Below are 19,408 nucleotides of genomic sequence, written 5' to 3'. Positions count from 1 at the left end.
TAATCATAATAATAATGATAAATAGTATATATGTTTTTAATTCTGATGTGGACATAAATAAGGATTTCTAAGTGCTGAAGTAAATGTGTTTCTAAATGTTACTGGAAAATATGTTGCATTCAGCAAATTTCTCCTTGGACTAAATAGTTCTATAGATGTCTGGCATACATGTCCCTAACTTCTGAAGAGTTCTACCTGTGTTGCAGAGATTGCATTATCAGCTTATTGGCAGCATTTGTAAGGATGTGGCTTGTAAATGATTGCATGGCATCACTAGATGATATGCTGCTAGTATCCATGTTAATATAGAAACCATTAAAAGTTTCAAAGATGCAATTAAATAGCATCTGTTTACTGAATCTGACTGCAACTGCTACCCTGACAGTGGTTCAGCAACTTACCATCCCGTATTGTATGTATGCTTGCATTGTATTTTATGCCCATTTTAGCTTGTGTTTTGTAGATATTTTTTCTCAATGCACTCTGAATAGACTGTTTAAAGTTGCCCTGTCTGCATTCAATCCTACTATGTTCTGATTTTTGCTGTGTGCTCATTTTGTATGTGATATTGTTGCCTGAAAGACTGTGATGTATTTTCTGCTCTATGAGCTCAGGTAATGGCTAAAAAGTGTAAGTAGACCAGTTTACTTACCCAGTGAACAAATATTGAATGAATAAATAAATAAATAAATAAAATAAAGTAAAATAAATACACTGTATCAAGCTTTCTGAACAGCCCCAAACTGAGTTACTGTCATAGGTGTACCCTCAGATTCTGCTTCCTCAGTAATGAGGACTATGCCAAAGCTTGGTGATCACACTCACAACTCAAAAGCAGGACTGATATAAGCATTTACTGATAGCCATTGACATTTGTTTATTTTTAATATTTTTTTAGTTATTTCTTTATAATCAAAACAAATCTATATTGGAAACTCTTGAAGTTATAGGTGCCAGTTAAACAGACTGATGTACTGAATATTAACACTTAACAGTACCCCCATATCAGAAGTATGCTTTTATTAAAAATGAGACTAAAACACAGAAAAATGTTGAGCCTCTGTCCTACTGCATTTCAAAAGTTGAACATAATGTGTTATAGAATCAGCTGTTCATTATTAACAACAGGCATAGTCTAGAAACAGTATTATTGAAGTGAGAAGTTGATTGACAAGTGAAATTATCATGCCCCAGGATTCAATAACACCTGCATTAAGTGTACACTGTTCTGAGTGAACAGACATAACTCACACCTTCTTCCTCCTAATTTTAGTTTTCCTATTGATATTATTGCAGATTTAAATATTGACAGGGATTCATAAAGTTTACCACAAAGTATTGACAACATGTACACTTAGCGTAATCTTTCTGAGTGACTAGAAAGCACAAAAATGTGATAAGAATGTTCTTGAATACATATCATGTATACAGTGTAGGCTTTATTGAATCTGGCCCATGGTCTGGGTTCAAGAAAACAGGTTTAATCTGGTACAGAATCATAAAACAAAACAATAAAGTGATTGGTGGTATTTGGAAAGAACATTCAGATAGATTGACTTGTAGCTTCTCGGTCATTACAATTCGCATGCTGCTCCTTGACCAATTTTTTTTTTTTTTTTTGCTTTTATGATTCCAGTCTGGGTGAAATGATAATTGTACAATTCTGCTTGACAACTGGTTTATATATTTATATTTCTTAACTAGGGTGCCTACAAAATGCACGTGAACTGCCTGCTACGTTGCTTTTACAAATACACATTTTTTTTCTTTTGGGGGTGTGTGTCAAGCTCTGCCACTAGTTGTAATGCTACTCATGAAAAATTGCTTTTGCTACAAATATACCAAACTGCAAGATGTGACGATATTAATCTTCTAACTATTATAAAGCGCATGTCTAATTATTTTCTAAAACATATGCTTTTTTTATTAGCTAGTCAAAGTGCAAACATAGCTAGTTGCTTCTAATAAGGTGATAAATTGGATTTAATTTTTTTTTTTTTTTTTGGCAGACTCATATGTTGCATTTAAGTGGCTTGTCCCAAGACCTTGAGCTTCTGAATGACCAGACATTTACATTACCTATAAGTGACATCAATATAAAGCGAGTACAGAGTCTCAACCAAAAGTGGGCACAGACCACTGGGACAGCTCTAGAAAGATGCAGGTATGGGACTTTTCCTGTGGATTAAAAGTGTCTGTTACATAAATAAAGCTTTATTTATTCATTGCTTCTGTCAATGTTTAGTTGCAAGGTTTGCACAGCAGTGAGATATATATTTTGAGGTTTTATTACGAATGCAGATTTACAAAAATCCAGTTGCAGTTTACAAGTGATGTACACTTATTTAGGATGAGTTGCCTAGTAGTTTTAGGCCTACTAAATGTAGAAGAAACGTCCTTCATGTATATATTTTTCTTTTTGTAATTGCCTGCTTGTTTATTTACTTTTTGTTATGGTTTATGATGGAATAGAAGGATGGACAAGATTTCCTGTTTAGACAGGCTGACATTTCTGTTTAAATGGACTGGCAAAGTGGGCAGCTTTCATTGAAAAAAAAAATTTGACATGTAGTCCACTGTCCTAACACTGTGACTCGCTCTGTCCTCATTTCACTGTGATATCATCCACCTTCCTACTGCATTTCATGCAAGATGCTGATATTTTTGCAAATTAAGCAGTGCACCAAGCCATTCACTGCTTATAATGCACGAACCAAACAAACAATTAACTAAAAAGGATAAGTGCACTGCTTAGTAAGCCAGCTCTGATGTCATTCTCTTCTTCCAGTATCTTGTACTGTGATGACTCTGCTATTTTTTGTGAAGCAGACGATGCAGCCAGTCAGTTGCTGCTTATAATTTACTGAACAATGAAAACCTAAAAAACAGTCAAGCATGCTGCTTTCTAAGATCACTTATTTTATCCCAAGACACTCCTGTTCTTGTTAATGAATTAGTGCACCAGGTAACTTACTGCTTATAAAGTGCAAACCATAGGGACAGTGACCTAAAGAAATTCAACTATACTGCTGCTTAAAGCAAAATTCAATGCAGATGTGCTTCTGGGATATCTTGTTAACGATTTAAGTGTTTAAAACCATCTTATTTGTTTATTAAATTATACTGTAGTTAGCCGAGAAAACATAGCATTTTCTGATAATGTTTTGGATCACATCCTATGGCACTATAAAGTCTCTTTACACAGATATTGCTCACCTTACTATGTCACTGGGACAGTGATCCCATTCTGGTGTTCAGCCATATACTGTATTTACTTAAGGAATGACTTTCTGAAAGTGTTGACCCCATTCCCCCTGCTGTGCTTAGCTACATTTAGTGCACTGCTGTGAGGTCATGGAGTTAATATATTTGAGGCTGCATCAGGCTTGCCCACATGCAAAACCGGTGTTGGCTGTAGGTATTTAATGCTCAGTGAAGCAGTGGTAGTTGGCAAGATTCAGTAACAATGGGTAGGTAGTTTGTTTTCTCCGCCATTGTGGGGTGTCAGACTTAATGTATTAAGAGATGCAGTGGTATGGGACATGGTCTTCCACATTGGGGGGGTGCAGAAGGAAGCAGACATCCACTTTGTGTTTGTTTCATGTTCTGTGAATTGTGCTGCGGTGCTGTTTACATGATGTATAGGGTCTGGATGCACGTTGCATCAATTTTCCAGTGTACAAGCATTCTGCAGTATGTGCAGGGTTAGGAATTCTTCCAGGTTTACTCGTTTATGAAAAGGCTGTACCTTTTGTCCTGAACATGTACCAGCATGTTCATATTTCTTTATCATTTCTTTTGACTAACCCAACAGTAACTTGTTAAACCATAGCTGACCCAGTGCTGTTTTGGTCACCTACTGAATTATTGTTTTGCCTTGTATATGCTTGCACCAAGCACAGCCTACCATCTCTGTAGCCTAGAGTTAATATTCAAGCAGTCAGTTAAGTTCTATTAGTATACTGTTATTGTTTTGCTCAGTATTTCTTGTCTTTTAAGCACTCAGCTTGTTACAATATTACTTTGGACACGCAGACAGGACATAATTTACCAATTGTTTTATCCCTTGATATATACTATTACACAATTTGCAAATTATCTGTTTACTTTTATGTACCAAGTTTATGAATGTTTTTTTTTTCTTCCACTGAGCATGAGCTTTTGATGGCAGGAATTTCTGTGGAAAACTGTTTTAATGATATATGTAGTTAGATCAACTAGTGTTTGCTTTATGTTGTCAAGGCTTCTTGGGTGCTCAGCAGTAAACATGGCATCTAAATGGCTACCTACTTAACCAGTTTTAGACTGCATAGTTTCACTGCACCAACTCTGCTGATTGATTATAACCCTTACACTTTCTTCCTACATCCTAATGTTATTTTGCCTTACTTTGCTGCTTGCTATGATTATCCTTCCCTTTTACTTATTATTTCATCTGTCCCATCATTTAGATTTCTATGGTATCATCCATAACCTTTAAAAATTCTTACCTAGATGCTACTGTTTTTGTGTTGCAGAAAATACAAACCAAACATGCAGTAACCTAAAAATGTCAAGAGTGCTGCTTACTAAGACAAGACAGAGTTTTAGGTGTTTCACTGTTTTTTTCTTGTCATAGTTTTATATGTTTTGTCCATCGCTTTTGTTAAGTAAATGATTTTGTGGTTAGCCAGCTGTAAATACAGGTTAGCTGAGGCAAAACAACATTTTGTAGCAAAATAATATCTGTGCTTTGACTGAGACCTGGTTCAAGGCTCTAGAGAGCACCCCTGCATTACCAGGCTGTAACTCATACCTCACTTTTCTGCCATCTAACCTGGACCAGAGCACCAAAGTCGGAGATGTGTTCATATTCATTAAGGATATCCACACCTCCAGGCTAGTTGCGCAGCATAATGCAGCCGAGGTTATCCAAGTGCAACTAACGTTGGGCAAAACTGCAGTCCAAATTGTAGCTTGCTACAGATCCCCCACCATGCCCCAGGATTCCCACTCCTCATTTCTTGATATACAGGAAAATATTAGGGTTCAACCAAACATCCTAATAATGGGCGATTTCAACTACCCCACCATTAATTGGGAAAACTACTCATATACCAACTCCTTCGCTCAACGCTTTTTGGAATTCATAAATTCCACACCCCCACCAGGGGCAACAATATCCTAGACCTAGTCATTACCAACATGAGTGACTGATGTTACAAACCTGAAGTCAACTCCTTGTTGTTCAGATCCGACCATAAGCTAAACAGCCTAGATATCCGCATCCCGCTTCCACCCACAATTAAGGAAACCACGGTAAAAAATTTCTTCAAAGCCAACTTCATGCTTCTTAAGACAGAAGTGGCAAACTTCATGATACCCATGCGATGGACAATGCAGTTACGACTGATGAATCCTACCCAAATGCACTCTGTAAGCACTTACATGAGTGCACGGATCATGCTATCCCAAACAGAACCAAGATGCTATCCTCCAAAAAAAGGAAGCCAATCTGGTGGTCCCCTGTCATAAACAAACTCTACAACAGAAGGAAGAAACTGTTGCAAAAGAGAGTAAAATCCCATGAGTGGAGGAGCTCCCTTGTAAGCCTCAGTAAGAAGCTGAGATCCCGTATTAAATCCTCCAAAGCTAGCTATGAAAACAAAATCACCACTGATTCTAAGGGCAACCACAAAACATTCTATAACTATGTCAAGAATCTCAATGGCAACACCCAGATCTGCTCTGTGTTACAACACAACGGCATGAAAATTACAGAACCAACTAATATTGCCAACATCCTGGCAGATAGGTTCAGTGCTAACTTTACCCCCCTCTCACCCCCTAAAGGGTCCATATCTATACAGGAAGAATGCAGAGTCCCTGTAATCACATCTATGCAGGTAAATGCTGTACTCTCTAAAACCAAAAAACACAGCATCCATGGGACCGGGCAACATCCCAAGCTGCGTTTTACATGAACTTCAGAATGAACTGGCTCCCCACCTAAGCACCATGTTCAATCAAAGTCTCATGTCAGGCTTTGTGCCCACTGAGTGGTGCACAGCAACAGTTTTCCCACTGCACAAAGGGGGAGCCACCACTTATCCTGGGAACTATTGCCCTATTAGCCTGACAAGCCTAGTCTGCAAGGCCATGGAACGTATCATCATGGAACTCATAAACAAAGATATTAGTAACCTCCAAACTCTGGTCTCCACCCAGTTCGGGTTTGTGAAAGGCAGATCATGCCTTCTGAACCTTATTGACTTCTTTGCGGCATTCACCAAAGCTGTAGACAAGAGTAAGGTGGTTCGCAAAGCCTGCCTTGACCTCACCAAGGCTTTCGACACCATCCTCCATTCTGGAATTATAGCTAGACTCACTAAACTTAGTATAAATCCCTACATCACAAGATGGGTTGCCAACTGGCTCACTGACAGAACCCACACTGTGAAAGTTGCAGACTCAAAATCAGACTTCAAACCAGTGACAAGTGGAATACCACAGTGTTCAGTCCTGGGACCTCTCCTGTTTGGTATTGACTTCTGTGAAGTACAGGCTAACACAGAAGGCCACTGGCTAATGAAGTTTGCAGATGACTGCAAACTAGGAGCCATAGTCAAGTCCCCAAATGATGTAGACATCCTACAGAAGGGCCTCACAGAGACAGATGCCTGGTGTCAGAGGCATGGCCTCAAGCTCAGTGCCAAAGAGTGCATTGTCATCCCCTTTGGTAAAAACTCTGTAGCCATGAACTACCACAGAAATGGCAGTCTACTTAACACCAAATTTGTGATGAGACCTTGGGACCCAGGTGGACATCGTCACAGTAGTCAGGAAATCCTTCTGTGCAGCACATCTCATCACAAAAGGGTTTTCATCCAAGAAAAAACAGGTCATTGTTCCCCTCTACTCAGCACTCATTAGACCCATTATAGAGTAGAATGCCCCTTTTGGAATGTACCTCACAAGACATCTGCAGCAGCTGGAAAGGTCACAGAAGTACCTCACATAGAGGATTACTGGCCTCAAACAGATGCCCTACACTGACCATCTCAAAAAACTCCAGCTTTACTCTGCAGCATATCGCCTACTCTGGGGAGATCTCTGCCTAACATATAAAGCTATGTTAAACCCAGAGCTGTTGGACATGCTACACCTAAAAAAATCCCAATCCCTCCGAGCTATACGCTCTAGGGACCTAAACCTTGTCACCACAATAAACAGGACATGCTGGAGGGATAGATTAGACTTCCTATATTCTGGAACAAGCTACCCATCTATGTCAAGCAAAGTACCTCATTAGCACTCGTCAAGAAAAATCTTGATGAGTGGATGGGAAATAGGAAATACACCCCGGGGATCACTTTTGTGGCTCTGCTCAACAGGGGCACAGGAAATTAACTTTCTTGGGTGACGTAAGCCAGGGAACCTTGTTGGCTAGGCTTACTTAGGCCCTTGGGCCGATAGCCTACTACCTACCTATGAACCTATTATGTAAAAGTTTTCTAATAATCTCAAAGGCAGATTGACATAGAGCCTTTGACTTGAGCTCATGTGCCTTTTCAGCCAGTCTGTGCTGTGGTGAGCTTCTGTCCACTACACTAAGTAAAATAATGGCCTAAGATACTTCTTTCTTGTGTTATCACTACATTTGAAGTATAACTCCTGTATATTCCAGCAGAAAAATATATATCTTCTTTGTGGTATGTTGTGGCTGTCATGCCATACTTTTTAAAGCCATGGGGTAAAACATGTGCTGCATGCTGCACTAAAAAGCTCTGAGGTTAGAACTGCAGTTTATGGTTCATTTCACAACTGAATATTCTGTTGATATTAACTGAAAGTTACATGATGAAATCTTAAAGGAAGACAGAAATATAACATTTTAAAGACAGGTTCCAGTGGCTTTAGATCATGAGTCTTTAGTTCCACAGTCTAACTCTATGCATTATACTCTGTTTTCATTGTGGGGTGTTATAGCAAACTATTACTCAGTACTCTAAATACAATAGTAGCCTAAAATACTTCTTTACTGAGGTGCCAATACATCACTTTTTTCATTGGACTTGTACCCCCTCTCAGTTTAGATGCATTTGCAGTAAATTTAATTATAAAAATACAAAATTGTATATGTGGCCTTCCACCTGGAACCACTGTCTAAGTGCATTTTGTAGGTTAAGGTCATGATATAATGGTAATATTGTGAAGAAATTGCTCTACTTTGTGTGGGTATAGAAAAATGTCCCTTTATTGCTAGGTATGGCCAGTAGTATAATATAGATATCTGGATGCTCTTGTTTGCTGTTTTTTTTTTCACAAAATTCATATTTTTCTAACCTGACAAACAGCATGTATCTCAGTTATATTATTGACGTGTTCTTATGAAATAACTAAAAATATTACAATTTTCTGGGGAAAAGTAATATTTTCTGTCATTTTTGTGTTATAACAAAGTACTAATATTCTGCATACTTTTGACAGGTATGTATATATTTTATATTGTTATAGTCAGCTTCTCATATGGTAGTAGAGACCATTCAACCAGTAAATAAACATTTGCCCTTCTTTAAATTAAATGGCCCTGTTGCCTACCACCTCCCAGCCTTCAGCAGCTTCCAGCACCTCTGTACCCACCTTTGGCTCTTATTCACCCATCTGTTCCTTTGTAATTGCTTAACTACACCCCATTTTCCTTTCAAAGTGGCAGACTTCATGGATTCTGATATATAAAGGAGTTTGTATGCAGCAAACTTAGGTAATTCCAGTACCTCATCAATGTTTCTTACACATTTCAAGCTACTGCTTACTGCAGCAGTGTCGTTTGAATAAATTCCTCTCTGTTTTTGCTCAAAATTTCTTCTGAATTAGTCATAGCTCCCTATCAACTCCTCAGTGTTAATTATGTAACAACCATGCTCCTCATCACATCTGCTTTGCACTCGTCAGCCAGAAGTGCCGTCCATTATATCCCTGAACTCTTAATACTTAAATATTTATCTTTTTTTTCCAAGTGCACTTCACTCAACTCTAAACTCTATATCACACTTAAAGTATTTCACTGTATCTGTTCTTATTCTAGTTTCATATCCCCCTCTGTCCACTCTACTGTTTCTAATTCCCACTTTACATCCCCCCTGTCATTTTATATGTTTTCCCCTTCCATACGTTATTCAGTTTAATGACATAGGTGAGTGCTGTTGTCTTCCTCTTATTCCCCTGTTGTGGAAGAGACATAAACATGGGAGAACCTACTTCACTTCTACTCATACTCTCTGTTGTACCCCAGCCATCACCTCCTGATATATGTGAGGATTATTGTCTGTATTACGGCTCCCCCTCTCTGTTTAATTTAGCAGTTTGTGTTTATTGTGTCTAGCTTCCCATTCTCTACAATGAGTATACCACATCAGCTATACTGCATTAATAAACACAATACTGTTAAGAGAATGGTTATGGATCTGCTAGACACTTTGTTTGTTACAGACTGACTTCTCTAGCAAGCACATATATGTGTGTGTGTGTGTGTGTGTGTGTGTGTGTGTGTGTGTGTGTGTGTGTACACACAGCTATAGATATAGCCATATCTATGTATGTATATATCTATGTATATATATATATATATATATATATATATATATATATATATATATATATATATATATACACATACACACACATATATGCTGCTACAGCTGTTACATGTATTCATCTTTTCTTTGTATGTGACAACTGAATTGTTTATAAACAAAACTCTGTGCTCAAGATAAAAAGAACCACTCAAAATGGAACAAACACTAAAGAATTATCCACTAAAAATCTCCTTTATTAACAACAAGCATCGATGCTAAAAATGAAGTTGGTATAGTTGAGCAGTACAGTTTCTTTTTACAGCTTTTGTCCTAATACAAAATTCGGACTTCATCAGAACTAAAAATCATTTCCTTAACTTCCTGCATAAATACCTTTGAAACATGGTTACATGGCACAATGTCTGAATGAATGAATATAACATTCTTAAAGTTACAAGCCATCAATTAATTCAAAATATTGTATATATAAAAACAATATGTTGGAAATGTTTTAAAAAATTGATACACTGACGAATAAAAAAACAATAATTCAGTGCTATATCATATATTCAGCTACTAACTTCACTATTATAAGTAAATAAGTAAAAGTTGGAAGTTCATTTATTCTAAAATAAATATATTAAAATTTATATTTTATGTTTTTAATTTTGGTATTCTACAAAAAATAACTTACAGTTTAGCTGATTTTCTTTTTAATACCAGTAAAATTGACGTGATCATTAATCCTGCGTGGTAATGTGGCATTTAATGTTTGTTTGTTTGTTTGTTTGTGTCTTTCGGCTTTTCCTGGTTAGGGGTCGCCACAGCGGAACTCCGGTCCGCTAATGATTGGCAGTTGATTTTACGTACCAGCTTGCCAGGCCTGACGCACAACCTTCAACGAAGGTACGCCCATTCACGCATGTCTCCACGCAGAAGACGCTCTAGCTGAGAATCTAACCAGACAGCGTCTTACTGTGAGGCGACAATGCTACCGCAGCACCACCACCGCGGGTAATGTATTCCAAAGAATAGCAGGTTATAGATGCCCCAAAAAACTCGAAGCTTGGATACCAATGTACACAAATTTTATTACAGATAAGAGCCACACACAATATGTGATTGCTAATGCTCAATGGTTAATAAGCTTTCATCTGCCTCACAATTTAATTTCTTCAGAACCAATGAAGCTCCTACAGTCCATTCATTTTATAACATTTTTGGCGCCAAAATCATTCAATCAATAATATTCAATTGAAGTACAAAATTAAAAATACAAATAATATACTATAATTTTTAAAAACAAAATATATAACAATATTTTGAAATTTTAAAATTTTAAAACAAGGATTTTAAAATTTTAAAATTTCACGTTTTATTCTTCAATGTTTTTCAGAGATTGATTTATTGTTTCAACTATGTATTGTAGACACCACCTTCCCCATACAGATGAACTTCCTCACAAGTTTATGTTAAAAAAAAATAGAAATATGTACCAGCAGCTACACCACTGCCACATACGCAACTGTTTAAAAACAATACCAGCTGTACTGGTAGGCAACATCAACCACAAATGTTAATTACAGAACAGATGCAATAAACTTAACATTTAAATTTCATGGAATTTCATTCACTTGGGCATTTAATGTAAGCTGCTATATTAGGTCTTTATACTCGTCAGCGGTTTCTCAAGCCTCACCATGGGGATTTATTTATTTGTTTGTTGTTTATAACTGACATTTCATTTCACAGACATTGTATATGGGTTATGAATAAAAAGGGTCCAAGGACTACAGAAGTTTAGGAGACGCAGCCATTACCCTCTGTTGGTACCATGAAGTAGCTCCTCACCCCCCTCAGCTCTGCTGCTGATACACACAGCCCCCCAAGCTCTTCCACTGAAGAGCAGAAAAAAAAACATTCAGATCCCTTTTCTCTGCCCTACTTCTGACACTACCCCTTTTATTAAAATAAAAATAATAATTTTTCTTATAAACTATAGCAAAATGCTTGCTACAAATATAGCAAATAGTTGCTACAGTTTATACCCTGCCTGCACAGAGTGGTGCTCATGTTTTAGTTAAAACAAAAAAATCTTATAAATTGTAGAAAACTGCTTGCTACAAATGTAGCAAACAGTTGCTACAGTTTACACCCTGCCTGCACAGAGTGCTACCGCACTCAGGTTTAGTTAAAAAAAATTTCCTAACTTTTAAACTGTAGCTAACTGTTGGCTACAACACTCATTTTTTACTGCAAAAGCAAGTCGATATTACATTAAAGAAAGAGAGATTGGGATCAGCTGATTGCAACCTCAACACTTTGCACCCAGTGGAGTTGCCCCTCTGACCTCTCCCTAACTACACTACCGAAGGACCAGTCCACATGTTTAGTTAACAGAAACAAATAAATAATTCCCTATCCTACCAATGTCATAATTATTTACCTAAAAATGAATACAGTTTTCAAAGTAACAAAGTAACCATTTTGATGAGCAAAAGAATCTACTCAGAGTCCATTAACACACATCCTCCCTTAATGCTTCCCACTTAATTTTACTTAACTAAGTCTCATTCTCTTCCGAAACTTCCATTTTTTTTACTTCTCATTCATTGAAGTTTTTTGTTTGATTGTATGATCGAGTGCTTTTTAGTTAAATTCAGGTGGAAATTTTGAGATCTCATTTATTGAAACAGACATTTGGTGTGGTTTTGCACACCACAGCCATTAGCTAAGAGAAGTCTTTTTGCCTTTTTAGAGGTTATTCTTTTAAGGACTAAACAAGGAATGCCTTTTAAGATGGCACTCAGTAGCAGTGGTACTTAGTAGAAGTGACTCTGAGGACATCTTGAAAGAGTGCACAGAGCACATCTGTAAGTTCATTAGGAGCTAGTTTCAAATTCCTCAGTATAGGGCAGAAGGGGCATGCAGCAGCACAGGCTTCAAAGAGAATGTTTTTTATTCCTTTCCAGAAGAGTTTTGACTGCATGGACTTCTATTATTACTATTTAAAATAATGGGCTTTAGCCAGCTTTTTTTTCCCCAGTAGTTCTGAATGCATTGCTTTGGAAGCTGCAAAGTATACTAATTACTTTCCTAATGAACCAAGAGTAAGTGGTTTCCTATACCTTTCTGAAAGTAGCTGAAAGTGTTTTACCCTGTATGTGTAGCAGAATTTTAATAAATGGGTTCAAGGGTTGGTTCATTTTGGGACAGGGTCATTCATTTCAGCGAAGTTCCCATACAAGATCTTGTTCCTACAGGAGAGATATTGTCCTGCCAGTAACAACTAAATATGTGTGTGTGTGTGTGGGGGGGGGGGGGTGGATTGATCTGCTGCAGGACCAACAGCATACTACCAGATAATGATTACTTAGGACTTTAGACGGGATATTAATAGGTCATGACCTACCATGTAAGTTGGACAAGTCACAGTCGATCAGGAAGCGATTCCCTGGATTCAGTCTGCATGTCATGAGCATAGTGGTCAGTTAAGTGAGGTTGAGCTCATAGAAGTATTATCTTTGTTGTGGACTTTATCCCATTGAGGTCGTGGTCTCCCAAGAGAATGAAGGTGAGCTTAGAGATTCAGTGCACCAGTTTCCTAAATACATTAGTGGGGCATTGTGGTGAGAAGAGGTGAGGGAATGCATGCCACATCCTTTTCGTAGGCTGGAAGAACTCTGAAGTTAACTGTAACAACCACCAGTTTTTAGCATTATTCATTCAGTGTATCATAAGGGAAGGCAGGGCCCAACTCAAAACCCTCATTCCCTTCCTAAGTTCTGTCTTGTTGCATACAGACATTTGAAAATTACCTGATCACTGCAGTGAAAAGGAAGTGGCTGTTATTTAACCAAGGGCTTTTGAAATTGTAAGGATTCTGCCAAGATAATTTAGTTGACCCAGCAAACACTGTCTTTCAGCAGCTTACAAGAATGGCTATACACATGGCTATCATCAGATGATTAGTACCAAAATCAGACTGACTATATACTTTGCAGTTAGAAATGGAAGAGTTTTGCTGTCCCTTACACTCAGCAAAAATAAGTCATGAAACTGACTCTGACTCAGACTATCAGCTTCTTATTGCAAAGTTGAGAATTAAATTAAAGTAAGAGGAAAAATCTGGACCAGTGAGATACGTGCTTACCAATGTTATAAGTGAATATGTAGTAGAGATGAGGAATAGCTTTATGGGTTTACATCTGAATAGACCACCTGCAAAACTAGGAACAGAAGTTTGTGATATTACCTAGAAGGTGGCAATAAAAAATATTTCAAATTGAAAAATATATTAAGAAGGCAAAATGGCTGTCTGTGAAGTCTTTAGAAATTGCTGAAGACAGAAGGACAGCAAAAGACAGGAAGATGAGGAAAATATGTCAAACTGAATGCAGAGTTTCAGAGAATAGCAAGAAGAGATGAGGCTGTATCTTTAAATGAGCATTGCTAACAACTGGAAGAAGACATTACAGTGAGAAATGCAATAGATCTATTTGAAATGATTGATGATATTAAAGGAAACTTCCAAGTAAAAATGAACAAGGTAAAAGAAAAGTATGGAAGAACCATAATAGAAGCAGAAGATATTAAGAGGTGGCAAGAATATACAGAAACACTATGTAACAAGGATGCTGCTATCATAGATACATATCATGATATAGGCTCTGATCTAGACCCAGACATCATCGAAAGTGAAGTTAAATGGATCCAAAAACCCTGCTAATAACAAGGCTACAGGAAGTGACAGATTTCCAGCTGGATCATTTCCTCTAGATTCAGTAGTCCTTCGGTATAAGAGGACTCAAAGATTAGTTTTAGCAAATTCCTTAACAGCTGTTTCAGTAGTATAAACTATCTTCTCTTCTCCTCTTACTCAGGATAACGCTGGGCCACATTTTGTCTCTGTAGTCTGGAGTATGCCTATAGAATAACTGTGCTGTTATTGATAAAGCTGCCTAGGATAAATTTCTATTTTCTTTTGCTTCTCTAAGTCTTCTCAAATTATATTTGTATTAGGCCTTATGTTTGTCCTATGAGCATTTTTGTTAACTTGAACCAACTTCTAAGTTTAACTTTACTAATTTATTTCATGACCTATTCCTCTACGGTGCAGTATTGTTTTTTTTCTTATGCTCTTTTTTAACTGGGTTATGTTTATTACTTAAGTTATAAACTCTTTTGTAAAATAGCTCCCAGTTTTTGTCCATACAGTTGGGTCTATATTATAAAGTCGAATGCTTACTTCATCGAATACCTAAATGTCGACCTGTCGTCATCGAACCACATAATCACCGAACATCCTAAACCGCGAAATTTAAAAAGTCGAACTGTCATACTTGTCCCACCCCACCGCCGCTACATACTACCTACACAAACAAACTAAATAAACCACATATGTACACTAACCAAAACCCTACTTCTAACCCTAAACTAAACCCTACTTCTAACCCTACACTAAATCTTACATATACCACCATGCATGCACTTAACTTAACCTGCACCCTAACCCTAAGGTCCGTAACTATCGCACACTTACCTTAAAAAGCTAAACCCAAACAAATTAATAATTCACACACATACACTTAACAAAACCCTACACTAAATCTAACATACATTACCATCTATGCACTTACCTTAACACACACCCTAACACTAAGGTCCGTAACTATCGCACACTTACCTTACGGAGCTATATCGCAGAAGACCAACCATGACGATTCAATGTTTCCGCTTTCGCTCTTCTGGACGATCAATGTTTTTGCGGTTCCGATGAAGACGGGTCGACATTTAGGCATTTAGGTAAGTAAGCATTCACCTTTTTAATATAGATCCGTAAGTTAGTACTGAAGATGGCCTTCCACTCCCAGTGTAGGAGGTCCTGATTAATTTTTCCTTAGATGCCAGCATAGTATCCTTTCCTTTGTTTGTTCTTAATACTGCAAAAGTTGCTAGATGGGGAGATTACTGTAAAGATGATCATATTATACTCTGAATTACCCAAGCTACTTCTATGTTAAACATCCACTGCTTTATCAGTTTATGTACCAATCACTATTTTCAGAGATGTACTTTTCTCAAATTGTCAACCTGAACTGTTGTATCAAGGAGTATTTGTTGATTACATCAAGAACTAATGATTCTGTGTTGTTATTTGTTGTATGTGGTGTCCCAACAAATACTAGGCAAATTCAAATGGCTTGTTATGATCCAAAATACATTTACCCCTTTATTTTTAAATTCCTCTAAGAATGTGTGGCAGTGCTTTTGAGTCAAGTATGAAGTTCTGGATCTGTGAAGTAATCCATGCACTCAAGTCACTGTACTTACAGGTACCCGTATGATTAACAACCTGAGACGTAGTTCTCTGGACATCTGCTATTATAGTTCCCTACAAATCCCTTGATTTCCAGAGGTGCATTGTTTTTGCTAACCCATGTTTCAGTGATAATCACAGTATCAGTATCTTTGATAACTGCTATGCTTTTTAAATCTGCTAGTTTTTGGGGTTTTTTGTTAGGCTTCTAGCATTGCGTATTCAGAATTTTAGCCCCAGTCAAGTGATTGAATTGTTTAAGAGAAATAAGCTGTAGTCCCAAAAATCCTTTCGATAGTTTCTCCAGCTTAAATCCTATAATTTTATTATCTGCTTGACTTAAGTGATAATTCACAGTAGCAAAATATGTGCTGGTACCTATGGTATATTCCCAGATACAGACAGGATTATTAGTTGACTGCAACATCAGTTTCCTTATGGTTCTATTGGTTGTACTTGCTTACTTCTTGTTCTTAATACTGCATTTGGGGGATGGGTAGTTTCTACTTACACAACTTAAACTTGCCCTATTTTCCCTGCATATATATTGAATTTCATATAGTTCACTATTAATATCCGCTGACTGGAAACACAAACCTGTCTGGCAGGCATCCTCTGTCAACAGGCTTTACAACAAAAGGAAGAAACTGTTCTCCAAGGGTAAAAAGGAACAAATCCTAAATTGGAAAATCTCCCTTCTCCTCCTCAACAAGCAAATTATATCACTGATGAAAAACTCCAAAGCCAATTATGAGTTGAAACTAGCCTGTGAAACAAAGGGAAAACACAAGTCCTTCTTCAGTTATATTAGGAACCTCCATGGCAAAGCCCAAATTTGTTCTGAATTAGTACTTAATGGTATCACTTACACTGATCCTGCTGACTTAGACAACCTGCTAGCTGGTAGATTCAGCACAAAGTTCACCCCCTTATCACCCCCCAAAGGCCCAGTCGACATCCCCAATACTTGTCCCACACCTCACATCTCCATAGATCAAGTGTTAAAGGCCCTATCCAAGGCAAAGAACACAGCTTCCATGGGACCTGATAATATCCCAGGCTGTATTCTGCACCATCTCCAGCAAGAACTAGCTTTGCCATTGAGCACCTTATTCAAAAACAGCCTAATTACAGGCTTCATTCCAGCAGAGTGGAGAACCACCATTGTCGTCCCCTTGCACAAAGGTTGTGCCACTACTGACCCAGGAAACTATTGCCCCATTAGCTTGACAAGTCTGATCTGTAAAGCCATGGACGTATTATTATGAATCTCATAAATAAGGACATAGGCAATCTCCAAACACTTGACCCCACCCAATTCGGATTTTTCAGGGGCAGATCTTGCCTATTGAACCTAGCTGACTTTTTTGAAACTGCCACCAGGGCCCTGGATGAATGAAAGTCAATACATACAGCTTACCTTGACCTGGCCAAAGTCTTTGACACAGTCCCCTACTCGGGCATCATCGTAAAGCTAAAACAACTCAGTGTTAATCCCTATCTCATTAGATGGGTGGCCAACTGGCTCACAGATAGGACCCACAATGTCAAAATAGGTGCCACCACCAATGACAATAGACCTGTCACTAGTGGTGTTCCCCAGGGATCTGTCCTGGGACCCCTACTTTTTGGCATCTACATTTTAGAGTTCTAGGCAAAGACAAAGGACCTGTGGCTGACCAAATTTGCAGATGACTGTAAGTCGGGTGCTGTTATTGACTCCCCAAATGACTTTAACATATTGCAAGAGGGTCTCACAGCTACAAATAACTGGTGCCAAAATCATGGCCTTAAGTTAAATGCAAAAAAATGTATTATCACACCATTCAACAAAAACATGGCCCCTGCTGATTACCATATCTACGGCAACCCCCTAAACACACATTCTGTAGTGAGAGAGCGGGGTACTCAAGTTGACAACAATCTCACATTTGACAATCATGTGGCAGCAGTGGTCAGAAAAGCCTTTTACTTAGTTCATTTCATAAGTAAAGGGATTGCATCCAGAAAAAAGGAGGTTATTACCTCTCTGTACTCCTCCCTCATGAGACCCATAATTGAGTATAATGCCCCGTTTGGTATTTACCTCTTCAAACACCTGCACCAACTGGAAAGGCCACAGAAATACCTCACAAAGAGAATCCATGGTCTCCAACACCTGTCTCAGGCGCCTATTTTGAGCTTGTCTGTCCTATAAAATCACTATCACTTTACTCGGTATCATACAGATTGCTCAGAGGTGATCTGCGTCTCTCCTACAAGACAATATCGGACCCTGTCCTACTAGAGATCCATATCCGTAAGTCTAACGCATCGCACATTACCCAATTGATTGGCCTAAATCTAATATGCAACATAAACAAAACCTGCTGGAGAGACAGGTTGACCTCCCAGAGGCTGCCCCATCTGTGGAATAGACTTTCCATACATGTCAAACAGAGTACCTTGCTGACTGTCTTGATGCACAACCTTGATGAGTAGATGAGAAACCACAAATTTGTCCCAGGGGTTCAAATTTGTCCCAGGGGTTCCAACTTGTCCCTCATTGACAGGGGCAACAGGTGCTGACTGAGGTTTCATTCTTGGGGATAAACTCTTGGCTAGTCTTGTAAGGGACCCAGGGCCATTAGCCTAGTAACTTCCTGTGATTCTACAGTAAGGCACAGATGCAGATTATTGTTTTGAGCAAAAGAAGATGAGCATAATTCAATATACAGGAATAAATTTTAGTGCACCAGTAGCATTGTATACTTCAATAAGCAGTTTCATAATAAACAACACAGACAAACTTGGAGAAAAGCAGCATCTTTTAATGACTTTTTTAATACTAGTCAGCATAAGTAATAGCACTGACATTCTGAACAAAGGACCAAATAAACAAAGAGAGGAGTAAAGATAACAGGATAAATGGCACCATGCTGCTGTATGGTGAGAGCAGTGTTTCAGGAGTGAGCATGAGTATTAAGAAAGATGTTACAGGCAAGGCAGAGAAGCATAGCTGAGTAGTGCTTGATGACATATGCAGTATAACACCAAATGGCTGAATTCCATGCCAGTCCAATACAAGAAGCCAACATAGTGGTCAACAGATACATCAGTGGGAATGTGCAAGTGCAAAGTGACTACCCTGTTCATCATATAAATGGGGAGGAAACTGGGTAGGCAGCAAAGTAGGAATTGGAAAAATAAGCAGAGGGTACACAAAAAGGTTACTACAGGGTGTGAAATTTGGGAGATGGAAGCATAATTTATTATTATTTTGGGGGGAGAGAACCTTTTTTGTAATTTATACAACATATGTCCAGGTAGGGAAGGTGGGAAGGAGTGGCTTTGGGTGGAAAAGTGAAAGAAGGACAGGTAGTAGGGCTAGACAGACAAACAAAAAACCAAAAAACACAGGATGCAGACAGATGGTCAGTACACACAGTAAATGGTAGGAAGTGGATGGAGGCACATACATACAAAGGATAGACTGATGTTGATGGGGAGGGTTGGAAAGTGAACAAGGAATGGGGAATGACACATTAGGGAG

General features: G+C 38.2%; 1 protein-coding gene across 1 annotated transcript in view; it reads left to right on the top strand.

The window, feature by feature from the left end:
- The window catches only part of SYNE2 (spectrin repeat containing nuclear envelope protein 2), a 3,814,665-nt gene that overhangs the window by 3,133,684 nt on the left and 661,573 nt on the right, over positions 1-19,408 (top strand). Inside the window, exon 111 of the mRNA XM_044073561.1 lies at positions 2,010-2,164. Within this exon, the coding sequence (XP_043929496.1) occupies positions 2,010-2,164 (155 nt within the window). The remainder of the gene's footprint in view (positions 1-2,009; positions 2,165-19,408) is intronic.

This window comes from Protopterus annectens, chromosome 6.part0 (assembly GCF_019279795.1).
Source record: "Protopterus annectens isolate FY-2018-M chromosome 6.part0, PAN1.0, whole genome shotgun sequence".
Classification (NCBI taxonomy): domain Eukaryota; kingdom Metazoa; phylum Chordata; order Ceratodontiformes; family Protopteridae; genus Protopterus; species Protopterus annectens.
Note: the sequence above shows the minus strand (reverse complement) of the source record. Positions and strands in the feature narration are given on the sequence as shown.